The sequence below is a fragment of the Typopeltis vanoorti genome, chromosome 23 (genome assembly GCF_054136105.1).
Source record: "Typopeltis vanoorti isolate ZY-2024b chromosome 23, IOZ_Tvanoo_1.0, whole genome shotgun sequence".
Lineage (NCBI taxonomy): Eukaryota > Metazoa > Arthropoda > Arachnida > Uropygi > Thelyphonidae > Typopeltis > Typopeltis vanoorti.
In genome coordinates this window covers 68,214,445-68,231,457 of record NC_143571.1, presented here as the reverse complement: position 1 = coordinate 68,231,457, position 17,013 = coordinate 68,214,445, and the positions used below count along the sequence as shown (strand labels likewise).

General features: G+C 35.4%; 1 protein-coding gene across 2 annotated transcripts in view; it reads left to right on the top strand.

Annotated features, from left to right (window-relative positions):
- Positions 1–17,013, top strand: part of sgg (glycogen synthase kinase 3 beta homolog shaggy) — a 259,101-nt gene that overhangs the window by 125,502 nt on the left and 116,586 nt on the right. For both annotated transcript variants that reach the window (XM_090413205.1, XM_090413206.1), the window contains exon 5: positions 8,457–8,587. In XM_090413205.1, the coding sequence (XP_090269331.1) occupies positions 8,457–8,587 (131 nt within the window). The remainder of the gene's footprint in view (positions 1–8,456; positions 8,588–17,013) is intronic.

Genomic DNA, 17,013 nt, shown 5'->3' with positions numbered 1-17,013 from the left:
CCTGGAGTAGCCCGAAATAATAAAAATAATAATAATGATGACTTTTGTTTAGCTAGTTTTACAGTGTTTAGCTTTCTTACATTTGTCTCTTTATTCTCTTAAGAGCACAAGTTGAGTTATTTGTCAGGAACTTTTGATATACTTTCTTCTTTTCCTTCACTGCCTCTTTAAGTTCCTGTGTCCACCATGGAGCTGTGATTTTTCTATCCTTGCAGACAATCTCACCACTTGCCTCTTTGGCTGAATCACTCAGGGTTTTCTTCAAGGCTTGCCACTGAATCTCCAAGGTTTGGTTCCTGTTCTCAAACACTTTCATTTTTTCTTCAATAATGTTTGTGTATTTTAGTCTACACTCACATCTGAGAGCTGCTCGTCTTTTATTCGCTTTAAAACTTTCTTACATGTTATTCTTTTCAATATGAAATTCATATGGAATTTCATATTTTCCTGTAAATAGTAATCAGTTTCAATTTTTTTGAATATTTGTGAGTTACAACATTGGTTTAATAGGTAGGAAAGAAGGGATTTGATAGAAGCATAAGTTACTTAAAAAATTTTATAGGTAATTGGGTATCGAAGAAATTTTTTTTAAATGATTAAGTGTGTGAGGCCACAAGAATGTGAAAACCAAGTTTTGTACTTGAAAAGTCGAAGGAGTGGAATAGTTTAAAGCCATTGTGAGTGAATTGTTTGTAAATGAGTTTAGGGGAGAGAGAGATAATAGCCATTCTGTGAATAATGGTTATGGTCTTTTCTCATTGAGTCCTAAGAGCCCATGGAGATAGGTACTCAGATCATCATTAGTAGTGAAACTTAAGCTAAGTCATTCGATATTTTCTGGTATTATCAATTAGACATTTAGTTACAGCTTCAGCACTTTGATCTGCTATTAAAAGTGCTCTTGGATTGGAAGATATCCACAATGTGTTTGTCCCACTTTTCTCTGTAATTTTGCTATTTAGTATATTAGGGATGCAACTGAAAAGATAGCCATTGCTAAATAAATATAACCTCCACACTACATTTATCTGTTTGCCTAAGAGCAAACTTCATCTTATGACAGTCAGAGGTGTATAAAGACCAAATATCGTCCTGTCTGTCCATAGCAGACCAAATTGTGCATGCATGCAATTTGTTCTGCTGTGGACAGACAGGAAGATCTATTAATGCCACCTTGAAAAACATAAAATTGTTATCTTTGTATCAAGTCAGGATTAGCAGACCACATTCAGGACTAAATGATGGGGAGGGAATACATTGCTACATAAGTCATGACAAGTCTGAGGGACTATTTTTGAAGGGCTTTCTGAACCTCAGTAAGTCTTTATTAATAGTATATATCCCTATTAATTTGCTAAAAATTTAGAAGATAGTAATTTTAACATATTCCAATCTAACAGCTGTAAACTCTTTTTTTATCCAACATTAGAGGTGACAAAGATAACATGTTAGATCCTTTGTTCGTGACAAATTTGTTGAGTTAATTCCACAACTACTTGTTTGTTAGTGCCTTCTGTTCAACATGCTTCTTGTATTCTGAAGATATTGATTTGAAATCAGGCAAAATATTAGCATTTTGTTAAATAGTATCATTTGTTTTGTTTCAGAGTATATGTGTTTATACTTTTAAAACTTTAACATAAATCCTTATATCACAGTTAGACTACCTTAAATGATTGGCTAATGGAATTATTATCCTAAGTTGAAATTGGAAATTTTGATATATGGAAAACCATATTCATCAAGCCATAGTAACTGAGGACTCACAGGCAGAAGCTTGATGAAATTCTGGTTCAATTCCACATCTTTATAAATCTCAATTTAAAAGCAGTCACTGCTTGAGCCACTTCACATTAATAGTAATTAATTTTTATGTTAGTCCCCGTCATGAAATGTTGTAAACCTATAGTACATTAGTACCTTTGGATTTGCAAGGATTTTTAAATGTTTTTTATTAATTTTACTTATATATTTTTTGCATTGTTTAAATTTATTTTTACATGATCTGAAAATTACTTACTATTATAATAATGGAATTAACTCACGTAAAATATTCTTTATTCATAGAATTTTCACCTGAGTATCACATGTATCATCAGTACAGGTACAAAGGCTAATTAAACAATAACTTATATTCACAAAGCGCCACCTAAGTGGCTAAGGTTAAATTTCCTGAATTTACTTTTTAAAAAAATAAATAATTTTTTTTAAAAATATGTATACAATTACAAGTTAGGAAAGATTTGCTGACTTATAGAGTACTACCTCCCACAAGGGGGAAAGTAAACAGACCAAACTCCCCTAACCTAAACAGACCATCGGATCTGTTTAGGTTAGGGGAGTGAAGTAATGTTTCTTTGTAAAGCCATTCCATTAGAATCGACTTTTGTGAATTACTTTTGTCTTGTTCCACTGAACTCTATGTCTAGTGTTGATAGCATGCTATGCAAGACCAGACTGTTCAGATCAGATCAGAGTAGATCTTCCTGTTTGTCCGAAATATGATAAGCCACAAGAGCAGGGAATCTGGTAGACACCTGGATAGCTGAGAAGTGGGAGCTTGTCCTTTGGAGATGTGAAGAATGTGGAGAATTTTCTGAGGGTCGAAAGGCCACACAAATATTTAGTGGTTTTAATACTTTAGCTATGCGTTCGCTAACTCCTTGCATATAGGGGATAGGTATACGCGTAGGTTCTTCTGTATTTGAAGAGGATGCTGAAGCATGACTACTTAAAGCTCTTTTTATGAAGGAATTCTTATAACCATTGAATATGAAGGAGGAATTAATATATTGTAATTCTTTTTGTAATAGTTCTTCTGAAGAACAAAAGGAGTGTGCTCTATTAACCAGTGTTTTTATAGTACTTGCCTTTTGACTGTGATGATGATGTGATTCAGCATGGATGTACTGGCCTGTATGAGTCTCCTTCCTATAGACTGTGAATTGTAGGTTGCCACCTGGCTGGTGAAGAATTAAGAGGTCTAGAAAGGCTAACTGTTTATTTACTTCTAGGGTGAACTGGATCCTTGGATGAAGTGCATTTATTTTTGAGAGAAACTGTTGTAATTCTTCCAAAGTGCCCTTCCATATGGCAAAAATGTCGTCCACATATCTGAACCAAAGGTTAGGTCTGGGTGTAATGTTGTCAAAGATACGTTGTTCCGAAGTGCTTCATGAAGTAGTTGGCAATAACAGGAGATATCGGATTACCCATTGCTGTTCCTTTGATTTGTTGGTATAACTGGTTTTTGAAGGAAAAATAACCGGACTTTATTACAAATTCAAATAATTTGACTATGTCTGGAGGAAATTCTTGGTGCAGTAATTCAATGCTGTCTGCCAACGGAACATTCGTAAATAGCAAAACAACATCTAGACTAATCATAATATCCGAATCGTCTAGATGCAGATTGGAAATTTTATTTCTGAAATCCATGGAATTTTTTATATATGTAGCAGTTCTTCTAGTTGAAGAAGTGAGTAAATTTGGCAGAAATTTTGATATTTTGTAAGTGGGACAACCTGTACAGTTTACAACAGGTCTTAATGGAATTCCTGGCTTATGTACTTTTGGAAGACCATATAATCTCAGTGGGTGCCCGAAGGAGGATTTTAGTGTTTTATTTTTATCTTCATCCCATATCTATATTTTTTCTATAAGAGCATTAAGCCTTTTTATTTGACTATCGGTAGGATCTGAAGTGAGGGGGCCTATAAATTGAATAGTCATGGAGTAACAGTGACATTTTTCTCTCATATTCTCTTCTGTCTTGAATGACTACACCCTTCCCTTTGTCAGCTTTCATAATAATTAGGTTCTTGTTATTTTTTAGCGATTCCAGTGCTTTATGTTCAGCGGACGATAGGTTCGGCTGAGGAGGATTGCATTAAAAAGAATTTTTGCACACTCAAATCTTGTCCTGTTAGCTGTTTTTTCGAATACCTCTGTCTATGCTATGGAAAAAATCTATTATGGGTACCTTATTCGGAGCAACGGCAAATTATGACCTTTTGACAGAACAAAACGTTCGCTGTCTGTTAGTGGGCAGCCGGACACATTGATCACTACTCTATCTGTATCACTGACAATATTGTTAGATTTGGGTTGGCTCACCAGTGAATCGAAGTTGCGTTTTAATCTATCACAAGAAGCATTAAAAACCTTTCGGTATGACGTCGATGATAAAATGGTGTTAAAATTTTCGGTCTCTAATACTGGTTCTATAGTGTTCTTGATATCTACTATTTTTTTGTTCAAAAGGGCAAGAGATTTCTTTGCTTCTTGTAGCTGATAATTTAACAATGACCTGCTGACCTTTAAATAAATCCGATGGGCTCTTTGAGACTTAAAAACTTCTTTTAGTTTACAGCAGGTAGGAATAACCTGAGCCATCTTACAGCGCTTTAGGAAGATTATTCTGTTAATGCAATTCACCTTCTTAACTAATACTTTTCCGTATCTAGCACATTAGTTAGCCTTTAATTAGCATTTTGTTAGCCTTTGTACTTGATGATGCCTGTGATACTCAGGCGAAAATTCTACGAATAAAGAATATTTTATGTGAGTTAATTCTGTTATTATAATAGTAAGTAATATGTTTACTCACAGTATTTCCTTACTTAAACTTATGATCTGGAAATGTTGCTATAGAGACCAAACACTGAACCTTTTGAAGCTACTCGATTCCTGGAATACGTGAGACCAGTCTCACAATGTGTAATGAAATTCATCTTCCACTTTTGTAGCCTGGTTGGCCGAGTGGTGCTGTGGGCATGGATGTTCGTGATTATTTTTAGGTGGGAGATGAATTTCATCACCTGGTGTGAGTCCACCATCCCCACTTATTTGAGGTTTGAAGTAATTTGAAACAGTTCCATATTTGGTTTCTAGAGCAGGATTTCCAGACTGCAAAAATAAATAAAAAATTACAAAAAATATATATAAAAAATTGATACAGATGTGAGGAAAATTCCTTGGTCCACCCATGGTATGAATGTACTATAGGTTTACTAATAACCTATCATGGTTGGGAACCACATAATGAAATAAAATAAAACGACAGTCACATATCCATGCCAATAGTGGGATTTGAATCTGCAGCCTGTTGGAGAGTGACTGTGCTATCCACTTGACCAACCAGGTTGCCAAATTCTTCACTTTAGATATCTCTGAAACTTATCCACACAGATGTAGGATATGTCAGCTAATGCTCTGGCAGCTTTAACTTTATGGATCTTTGCTCAGAACAGGCAGTCAGGCCTTGAAAGTAATAAAAAAAATGTTATATTCTTGTATGTCTAAGACTCGCATAGTTATATGCTCTTCTTTTATGTGATGTTGGTAAGGATGGAAAGTGATTTGTGATCATAATAGATCTGTATTTGCTGTTCATATAGCAAATATTTCAGATTATGTGAAGTGTCTCTTTCTCAGTTGGTGAGTTTTGTTGATTGACTAGTTTTCAATTCAAAAATGTTAATACCTTAAACCAGGGCTGTCCAACCTTCCGAGGGCCTTATTAATAAAAAAGGATTTATCCGAGAGCCACATCACAATGTGTATCTAGTAATTTGGTGAGCAGTAGCGACACAATCTCGGTAGTTGAAAAAACAAATAACATTAATTACGCGCTCACAAGGAACATGAGCACCCAGAGCATGCACGTTGGAACAAAACAGTATAAGAATGCTTCTTTGACACATCTAATATTTGAAAAACGTGGGTATATAGTGATGTAAAAACACCAAATAAAATTACCAACATAGAGATTATCGATTAATGATAGAATTGCAATAACTAATACGCATTCGATTCAAATAATTATTTCATTTTTTCGCTCGTGAAAATCGAAACCCATTGGTGGGCCCCACAAAAATCATTCCACTGGCTGCATCCGGCCTGCAGGCAGTGTTTTGGACAGCCCTGCCTTAAACCATATGTTGTTTCATCACATCACACGTATCTTCATCTGTCCTAATTTGAAGCATCAGCTATGAAAACATTTCATTTGACTTAAGGTACATAATAGTTGCAAAGTTTGAAACAAAGTTTATACCATCAGAATTTCCCTCTTCTTTATCTCTTCAATGAGACTGCATTCCTTTGTTAAATTTATTACACTGACAAAAATGAAGAATAAGATACTTCAGACTATAAGCCATTTTATATATTTACCCTGCCATACTTCATTTCTTCACCAGAAGTTTTATGGCCTAAATATTATTATTATTTTGTGACACCTCAAAGGAGTCCAAAGACTCATCAAGGGAGGACACCTGCTGAACAACTCTCCATCTCCATTTAATCCACCAACTACACTGAACCACTATTACCATCATCTGCCACCAATGCCATCTACTGCTCACCACTAGTATTTGTTTTAGTATCTCATAATGTGTATGAATAAACATTTGGGAAGTCCTTTGCAATGTGGGATAATAAGGCAGTTAATTCAAGTTTGTAAATAGTGTGTGTTCTGAAGGCTGATTTATCTTTATGCAGGATGAAAAACCTGAGTTTCCAGCAGAAGAAACCCTTCTACGTCCATATGTGATTGGCTAACTCACCTTATATATATATTCTTTGTTAAGAAGTTAAAATGAGATCTCAATTCTAAAGAATAAAGTTGAACCACCAGAATAAATATTTATGCGAGTTTGTGCCGTTTGAGTCATTTTGGTGATCTTTAGCCATGCCTTATACAATAATTAAAGTAAAATACCATGCAAGTTGCTTCTTAAGAGGTATTTGCTAATATCCGTTATTCAGATCTAATTTTGAATTCATGATAGCCTTGTAAAGATGTTAGTAATTCCTCTGTGCTGTTGAAAGGGAAGTCTATACTATTTGTGGCTTTGAGATCAAGTACAAACGTCACATTATTATTGGTTTTTCCAATAAAAGAAAAGGAAAATTTCATCTGAATTGGCTTGTTGGATAATTTTTGCATTCAGATATTACTATGATAGTTTAGGGACTTTTTTCATTCCCTCACAGACAGGCTTATTTGTGTATGTAGAGGCAAAACATTTGGTAATAGTTGATGGTGGTGGGGGGACAAACTTGAATTATGCCTTCACTAAAACAGTGACCTAACTTTTCTGATATATGATGCATATAGTTGGAACTTATTTCCATTAGTAAACTTCTCATTCATTTAATTTTAACCTTCTCATAGATCAAATCTACATAACTCAGGAAATCGCTACCAAAACTTTTAAGGATTGCATAAAACTGATAGGAAATTCTAAACCAGTGTAAATTATACTTGACAAGAAATATGTATGTTCAATCCTCTATGTAAGTGTAAGCAAACAGTTTGCATGTGAAGTTTCCTAGTCGTGTATCTTCACAGCTAGGCTACTTATATATAGAGACTGTTGATTTCACATCAGTTGTTTTAGTATCTTATAATGTGTATGAATAAACATTTGGGAAGTCCTTTGCAATGAGGGATAATATGGCAGTTAATTCAAAGTCAACAGTCTCTATTTATTCTGTATAAATAAAATTTATACAAAATAACACTATTATTTCTGTTACAATTCAGTGGGTTTTAGTATCTCATAATGTGTATGAATAAACATTTGGAAAGTCCTTTGCAATGTGGGATAATAAGGCAGTTAATTCAAGTCTGTAAATTGTGTGTTTTCTGAAGGCTGATTTATCTTTATGCAGGATGAAAAACAGTTCTTATAAACAGCTCAGCATGAGCTGTTTATAAGAATAGTTTCTGTGATTTAAACTGGGATCAATGTAGTAGCTTTGCTTTTTTTTTTTACTTGATGAAATGGTCTTTATCAAAATATTAGGCTAGTTCACTTTTTTGGTTGTCCATGCTAAATACGTTTTTTTATGTTTATTTCTTCTGGTAATGGTGTTTGTCCAAAATATTGTATCCCACACTAACAGGTGATACTGTAGACACCTGGGAAGGAGAGAGTATCCTGGTGAACGTTAATATGTCTGAGGAAATTGGAGACTTTATCCAGAGGTTTGTAAACAGTTTTGATTTTTGTTTCAAGAATGAGCCCAGTTTATTTATATTTCATATATCAGCTACCGCCAGTACTGTTTTGTTTTAATTAGTCTGTTAGTAGTCTCTAGCCAAAAATATAACAGTATTCTAGCTTTGATGTAATAGTTTTTATTCCTTCACCAGTGGTTAGTTGTGTTAACACTACTCGGCAGAACTGTTAACAGTTGACCAGATTAGTGCTATTTTAGCTTAATTAGTATTGTAATGTTGCTTTTCTCTTTGTGCGTATGTATAATTCAGATGATAACCTTCATGTGAAGGCCAAAATGTCACTGCATAGTTATTTTGGTTTATATTAAATTGAAGTTGTTACCTTAACATGGTAGTTGTCTCCATAATTTTATTATAATGAATTCTTTGCTTAAAGAATTTTTTTTTAGTGAAAATTTTAAATCTGGACTATTGTTTTTTTCAGTTATATATGTACCAGCTTTTCAGAAGTCTATCCTACATCCATTCCTTAGGAATTTGTCATCGTGACATCAAACCACAAAATTTGTTATTAGATCCTGAAACAGGTGTTTTAAAACTCTGTGATTTTGGAAGGTAAGAATGCTAATTTTTATTGAGAATAAGTACAAATATTTCATTGGATATGGATTAACTTGTGAACCAACATGCAACATGATGTTAAAGCGTGCCCATCCTGTTATCTCTTCATTTTAAGCTCAAAATCTCCATCTTATTCTGTCAGATTCATTTGCCAACAATATCATGCTCTTAAAAATTTATTCTGAAAATTGACTTGCTTTTTTTTTTAAAATCATGATTTTCTTTCATCATTGGAAATTATGTTAAAGAATTTTCTTTACTGACCCAAATGTTTTTACTCAACAGATAGACATACTACTATTGACTTCCTGATCCAGTGCATATTGTTCACCTGAGCAATCAGCAACATAAGATAATACTTGCCACTCTCCCAACATTGATGGATTTTTATTGACAAATAACTACACCTGGGTATTATGTGGGTGTAAGCTGTATTTTGAATAAAGTTTTTTTTGCAAAAGAATCTTGCCACATGTAGCTACTTGCATTCCTCTGTGTTTTGATACCATGTGAGATGAGCATAATATCTGCCTTTGCTTTTCCATGTTGAGGAGCCAAAAATGTAGACTGCATCACTGAAAAAATTTTCATAAGAATGAAAACTTTTATTCCACACTTCATTCTAAACCCTGTCTAAATCTTGCTTCACAAAGCTTTGCCCTATATTAGGAAAGTTAGTTTGTTACAAGCACTTAATAGCACATGGGGTTGTAAGTAATTATTGTGGGGAACTTCAACTATAGGAACATAAATAAGGAATGGAATTTATGCAAAGTTCCATTTCCTTATCTGTGTTCTGAAAAATTAACAAAAATCCTAAGAAAATACAGCTTTACAACTACTTAGAGACCACAAAAAAAATGGTATTCCTAATCAGCCACATTCCCAAGACTTGCCAGGTGTCTACAAGGTTGTTTGCAGTTTTAAGGAATTATTAAGGAATAATTACCTAATGCAGCATGTGATGGAGGGTATCAGGAGTTTGGGAGCATTAAAGGATTTAGTGCAGGGAAAATGGGGTGTTTGATGGAAGTAGACTGCATACCTAGGTGGGTGTTAAATGGATCAGTAGCATCATTAAGCAGGAGCTGGCAAACTTTTCCAAAAGAAGTTTGTGGTACTCAGCAAGCACATGAACAGTGCATTGCATAGGCCAAAAGGGTGGCCAGTATATTAAGGAAGTCAGAATCAGAATTCAAGAGAAAATTAAGCTATGCAAGCCAAGGGTAACAAATATCATGACAAGTGTTTTGGTTTGTGACAAGTAAAAAGAGTAATCATTACAGCAGAATAATTTTGACTAATGCTCGTGGCAGGGTTGTGACTGAAACAGATGAAATAGTTCAATTACTGAGTGATCACTTTGCAAAGGTGTGTCATCCAGGTGAAGATATTGCCATAACAAGTATGGCAGGGGCTGATGTGAAAATGGATAAATGAAGGGGGGGGGGGTGCATAGGTTATTACAGATCCTTCATGTAAACATAACTGCAGCATTTTGGAAGTTTATTTTGCATTTGGTTAGACTATAATAAATTTAGTTTAATCCAGGCATAGGCAACCTTTCCTAGTTCGGGGTCAAATTATCATTCTGTCTTTGAGTCAAGGACTGGACCAAATTATTAAATAAAATAAATTAATATTAAATGAATTAAAATAAGTTGCTACTTCATATTTCATTTATTTATAATATAATGAACAACATAACAATTTAATATGAAGATTGGCCTTGTACTTCAACTACGAGACTATCAATATTGGCGTTAATACTACTTAAGGATAATCGCATAGAATTTTCGACGTTTTCGTCCATTATTCTTGTCCAAATTTTTGATTTATTGTATTTCATCCTCAAAAAAAACTGTTCACACATATATGTGCTGCTAAAAAGACAAATGATTTTTCTTGAAATGGCATGTAAATTTGTATATTTTTCTTCCACCAAATAAAATTTATAAACATATGTCAAAGCAATTGTTAAATTGTGATTTTGGCAATAAATCCGCCTGAAGCTCAATAAGTTCCATCTATAAATTTTCTGGCACATTATTTACATCAGCACCCATCGGACGAGCAAATATAGCGAATGTGGAGTCTTTGTTTTTGAAGTCGGCAAACCTTGTATCAAATTGCTCTATTACTGCTTTCAGTTCATCTCCATAATGATTATAAGGGATATTTTTATGAGTTGAAATGATAACAATTTTTAGCTCTTATCTGACTTTCCAACAATCTTAGTTTATTACAAAAAGCTTTGTCATGTCCATGCAGTTCGTGAACCAATTGTCCTTGTTTTTGAAATTTAAGATTCAGTTTGTTTAGGTATCTGGTGACATCTACAAGGAATGCTAAATCACACACCCACTCATCTTTTACTTGGTTAATTGTGTTTCCTTTTATGTCCATAAAATCATCAATATCTTGTCTCAGATCATAAAATCATTTTAACATTTTACCTTTACTCAACCACCTCACTTCACAATAATAAGATACATCTTCATAATCCGAAAATAGGTCTGCCAAATACTCCTTAAATTGGCGGTGATTAAATGCACGTGACTTAAAGTTAATACTGGCTACTAGAACTTCTATAACATTTGTGAATTTTATCGATTTTGCACACAGATTTTGTTGGTGGATAATGCAGTGAAAATTTGTTAAATTTTCCGGAGGGATCTGTAGTTCTATTGCTCTTTCATGAACTATTCCAATAAACCCTTCTGTCCACCAACCATTGCAGGGGCTCCATAAATGCATATGCCAGATAGTGAACTCCATTTAAGCCCAAATCTCTCGAAGACTGTGTTGACAAATATATCTTCACTGGTAGTTGTTCCTTTTAATGGCCAAAGCACCAAGAATTCTTCTGTGATGTTGAAATCCGCATCAACTCCTCAAATAAATATTGCTCGTTGTGCTGTGTCGGTGGCATCTGTGCTGTCATCCAAGGCAATTGAAAATGCTTCCAATCTAGCAATCTTCTCTTTTAAACTTTTTCTGATATCATCAGCCATAATTTCTATCCATTGGACAACAGTACTTCTCGACAAATGAATATTCTCTAAGTCTTTTTTCTTTTCAGGACATATTATACTTGCAACATCCAGCAGACATTCTTTGATAAATTCTCTTTCATCAAATGACTTAGAATGCTTAGCGATTTTTTCGCTTACCACAAAGCTGGCTTTGACAATGCTGTGGGGCTGCGTTCTTTGCTTGTTGAGCATTTGCTGCTGGGTGCCCAAGTTCTTCTTCAACTTCTGCATTTCATCTTTTCGTAGTTGTCCATCAATTTTTTGGTGATCCGTATGTCTCGAAGTTAAGTGTCTCTTCAAGTTGTATTCTTTGTTGACGGATACGGATTCGTTGCACAGCAAACATACATGCAAATTCAGAATAAAATAATAATCATCTGTCCTGTAGTCTTGAAATTGACGATTCTCTGCATCTACGTTTCTTTTTTGTGCAATAACCCTTGACATTGTCCCAAATTTCTAAGCGATATTCAGGACTGTCTTCTACACCGCAGGCACTGAACAGAACACAACATCAACGCAGGCACCGAACAGAACATATCAGTGCAGGCACTGAACAAAGCACGACACCAACGCAAGTACCGAACTGACACGTTGTAACACGTTCACACACGCCACTAGTCAAAGTGAGAAAGAGATGTTGGTTGGAGAAAACATAGTGTGTTTTGCGCATGTCATATGACGTCTGCTTAATTTGAGTTAGTAGAATACACCATGTTTTGTCCCACCATGAATCAGACAAACTTTGCTGAAATAGATTAGGGCTGGATCTGGCCCGCGTGGGGGTTGCCCATGTGTGGTTTAGTCCTTTATCCAAGTGTAAGCAAACAAAGTTTTCGCCTGAAAATATCTTCAGGACTAAGGTAAGGTAGTGCAACTCCAAGCAAAGGTGGACCAAGCTCTCATAACTCCCTGTCTCAATATCTCCCATAATGCAAAGCACATCTCCTTGCAGACATGTATACTGCTATGCATTAAGGAAAGGGCCACTACCCAGCTTGTGTATTACCAAGAATGTTCTAGGGAATTCGGAGTGCTGTTATAAGATCTTTTAAGTCTTAGTGGTGGGTCCCAAAAAAAAAAAAAGTGGGAAGAGGAGAAACTAGTTTCAGTGCTTAACACAGGCTTCAAGATTGAGAGTAGCAAATTACCAAATGATTGGCATTTCATGTAGTGTTCAAATTCAGGATTGTGGGGAGAGTAGCAGCATGGTTTTATGAAAGTTAAGTCAGGCTTCAATACTCGTTTTTTTTATGATAAAAGGACAGCTGAGTTGGATAAAGATAATGTTCAGTGATTCGACCATATTCTCAGTCAATTGCTAATATTTTTAAAACACTGTAACTGCAACCTCCTTCTCCTCTCCAACCCTTCAGAGCAGAGATTGCTCAAGATCACCATTTCATATATCCAGGGCACATCTGAAAAATGAACAAAAATCCTAAGGAAATACAACCTTACAACCACTTGCAGACTACAAAAAATCGGTATCCCTTATCTGCTCCACCAAAGACCAGCCACATTCCCTAGACTTGCCAGGTGTCTACGAGGTTGCTTACAGTTGCAAACTGTCCTGCTATGGCCAAACAGGCAGGACAGCCAATATGAGAATTTCGAATACAAGGACTATATCGAGTTCCACCATTACAGCCACTTTTTACTTGCTGACCATGCTTTGGACACCCATCACAAGATCTGCTGGAAGAAGGCCACTTTGTTGCTCCACAGCAAATACAGATGTGAGAGACTATTCTTTGAATCTGCCTCAGTCCTAAAAAAACTTTCAGAGTCTCGACAAATTTGGGTGCATGAGACTACCTCAAATTTGGGAAACATTCATCCTAAGATCTTCAGTCCAACAACCAAAACTACCCAGTTTAGCCCACTAGGGGCATCATTTAGTACTCTAGGCCTGACTTCTGTTGTCTTTCTTCAGCCTCATTGCCCACTGCCAACTGTTAGTGCCTGCATGAACATTTTGTTTTTTGTGATCCTGCTGATGGCAATATAATGTTGCCAAAATACAGGAGAGTATTAATTAAAGTCATAATTAATATATTAGTATAATTGTTATTTCCTGAAAAATAATAGTCACGAGTAACCAACATATAAACCTATCCACTAGAATTACCAAAGATGATGCAGAGATCTTGTAGGATGATTTAAACAGATATTGCAGTATGAACAGAAGAGTGTGAGTAACAGAAATTGGTTGATAGGTGGTGCTTGACCAGATGCTTAAATGTTTTTATAGGATTCATACAAAGTAAATTTCTCGGTACATGACTAGTTCAGGGAAAAGAGGGGGGGTTGAAGTGAGTATCCTTGAAATTGAGCAAGAGTGTAGTTAAGCAAAGCTGTGAGAACTTCATTTTTTTTGCTTCGAGACTGGTGAATGGGTGGAATGAGTTGTGTAAAGATGTTCAAATTTGTTTGAATATCTTTAAATAATTTTTGTTCATCATCATCATCAAATTCCTGCCATGTACCCTCAAGGGGGTGTACAGGATATGATAGTACTACATGAAAAAAATTACATCATTATTAATTTCCTATCTGCAATTTTCCTCCAAATCAGTCTGTTACTTGTCAAGACTCCAACATTATCAGATCTTATATTTCTATCGTCTAAAGCATTTTGTACCGTATCAATCCACCTATATCTTGGTCTTCCTCTGGGTCGTTTTACTACCAACCTGGCAGAGAAGACTTGTTTTGCTAATCTTTCCTCGCCCATTCTGTTAAAGTGACCATACCACCTAAGATTAGCTCTGCTAACGCATTCCTGGATGCTGACAATGTCAAGTTCTTTCCTAATATCCTCGTTTTTAATATGATATTGCCATTGATGCCATCTGTTCATGCCTATAATCTTTCTCAGGACTCTCATATCTGTGGTCTCTAGTCTTTGGCCAAGTGTTTTACTTCTGACCCAGCTCTCAGATCCATAAGTTAAAACTGGTTTGAACACTGTCTTGTACACAGCTAATTTAGTGTTCCGACTGATTTCTCTCTTATTCCATATGAATTTATTCAATTGACTTCCCACCATACCAGCTTTGCTGATTCTGTTGTCTATTTCTACATTTAATTTACCATCTTCAGTAAAAATCGTACCTAAATAGCTGAAATGTTTTACTTGTTCCACAGGTTCTCCATTCACAACACAGTTGACATTTTCAATGATTCTGCCTATTTTCATTATCTTTGTCTTTTTATTGCTGATCTTCATACCATATCTATTACAACAGCTATTCAATTTAGTCAGAGAATCTTGCAGACTTGTAGCAGATTTATTTAGAAGTATAACATCATCCGCATAAAGCAAAGAGCTGACATTAACATCTCCGATTTTGATATCATGTTTAATACCACTTTCCTTCATAATGTGATCCATATAGATAATGAATAACAGAGGGGATAATGTACATCCTTGTCTCACACCAGATTTAACATTAAACCATCTTCCTGTACTTCCTTCAATTCTAACTGCTGACTTACAACTCAAATAAAGACAAAGTATTGCTTGATATAATGCCCCATTGACACCATATAATTGAAGCGTATTGAATAGCTTCTTTCTTGGCACCTTGTCATATGCCTTTTCCAGATCGACAAAACTTAAATACAGATCTTTGTTATATTCCCATGCTTTCTCGACTATTTGTCGTAAAGTGAAGATCTGATCCTGACAGCCTCTATTTGGCCTGAATCCAGCTTGTTCTTCACTAAGCTTTTCTTCCACAATTCTTCTCAACCGTTTCTCAAGTATACTTGCATAGATCTTGCCAGGAACACTCTGTAGGGAAATACCTCTGTAATTCTCACATTCAGTTTTATTTCCCTTTTTATATATGGGTACTATGAGAGCTCTACTCCAATCATCGGGATTTCTTCCCTCTGTCCAGGCTTTCTGAACTATGCAGTGCAGCCACTGTAAGACTCTTATACCACCATACTTCAGCATTTCTGGTCGAATATCATCTACTCCTGCTGCCTTTCCACATTTCAAGCCTTTGATGGCTTTTTCTACTTCTAGTATTGATATGTATTCCTGACTGCATGCTTGGTCAGTGTTTTTTACCACTGTGCTGTTATCACTGCTTGTTTCATTTAGCAATTTTTCAAAGTAATTACTCCATACTTCAAGGATATCTTTTTTCTCCCGTTTTCATGTCACCTTTATCATCTCTAATTCCTTTTACAGCACTCTTTCCTCCATTCTTAAGCTTCTTCAACAACCTCCAGAATATTTTGCCACCTTCTTGATATTTATTTTCTATATTCTTGCCAAAGTGCTCCCATGACTTTTGTTTAGCTAGTTTTACACAGTGTTTAGCATTCTTGCATTTGTCTCTATATTCTCTAAGAGCACAAGCTGACTTATTTGACAGGAACTTTTGGTATGCTTTCTTCTTTTCCTTCACAGCCTCTTTAACTTCCTGTGTCCACCAGGGATTACTGATTTTTTTATCCTTACAGATAACCTCACCACATGCCTCTCTGGCAGAATCAATCAATGTTTTCTTCAGAGTTTGCCACTGAATCTCCAAGGTTTGATTCCTGTTCTCAAACTCTTTCATTTTTTCTTCAATAATCTTTGTGTATTTTAGCCTACAGTTCACATCTGAGAGCTGCTCAACTTTTATTCGCTTTAAAACTTTCTTACATGTTATTCTTTTCAATATGAAATTCAATTTTATCCTGCTCAAGACTAAATAGTGATCACTTCCAATTTCAAATCCTCTGTACACTCTGGTGTCCTGCACCAGAGAGAAAACATCACTATCAACAATAACATAGTCAATGAGACTTTTCTTATTCCTAGCCTCTTCTCTCCATGTGAATTTGTGCACATTTTTATGTTGTAACATGGTGTTAGTAATAACCAGTCCATGTCCTGAGCAGAAATCCAAGAGATATTTGTCATTATTATTAGCTTTGCTCTTCTCTCCAAATTTTCCCAAAATATTTTTGTATGTTTCGCAATCATTTCCTACTCTGCTATTTAGATCCCCAACAAGGACCAACTTTTCCTTTTTCATTGTGTCAGTTGCTTTTTCTAGAGCGTCAAAAAATTCCTCCACTTCTACCTTAGTAGAACCTTCTGTGGGACCATAGGCACAAATAAGTCTCATTGTCCAGTTCCCCATTCTCATATTTGCCCACATTACTCTACTTGAGACTGACTGCCATTCAAGAAGATTAGCCTCGTATTTTGTGTTGAATACTATGACTACTCCTTCTTTTCCTTGATTGTCATTGCCTGAATATAACATTTTGTATTTATTGCTCAGAAAGATCTCACCAGTTTTGGTCTTTTTTGTTTCAGTCACCCCTATTATGTCGATCTGGTACTTATCTAATTCCTCAGCTAGCTCCATT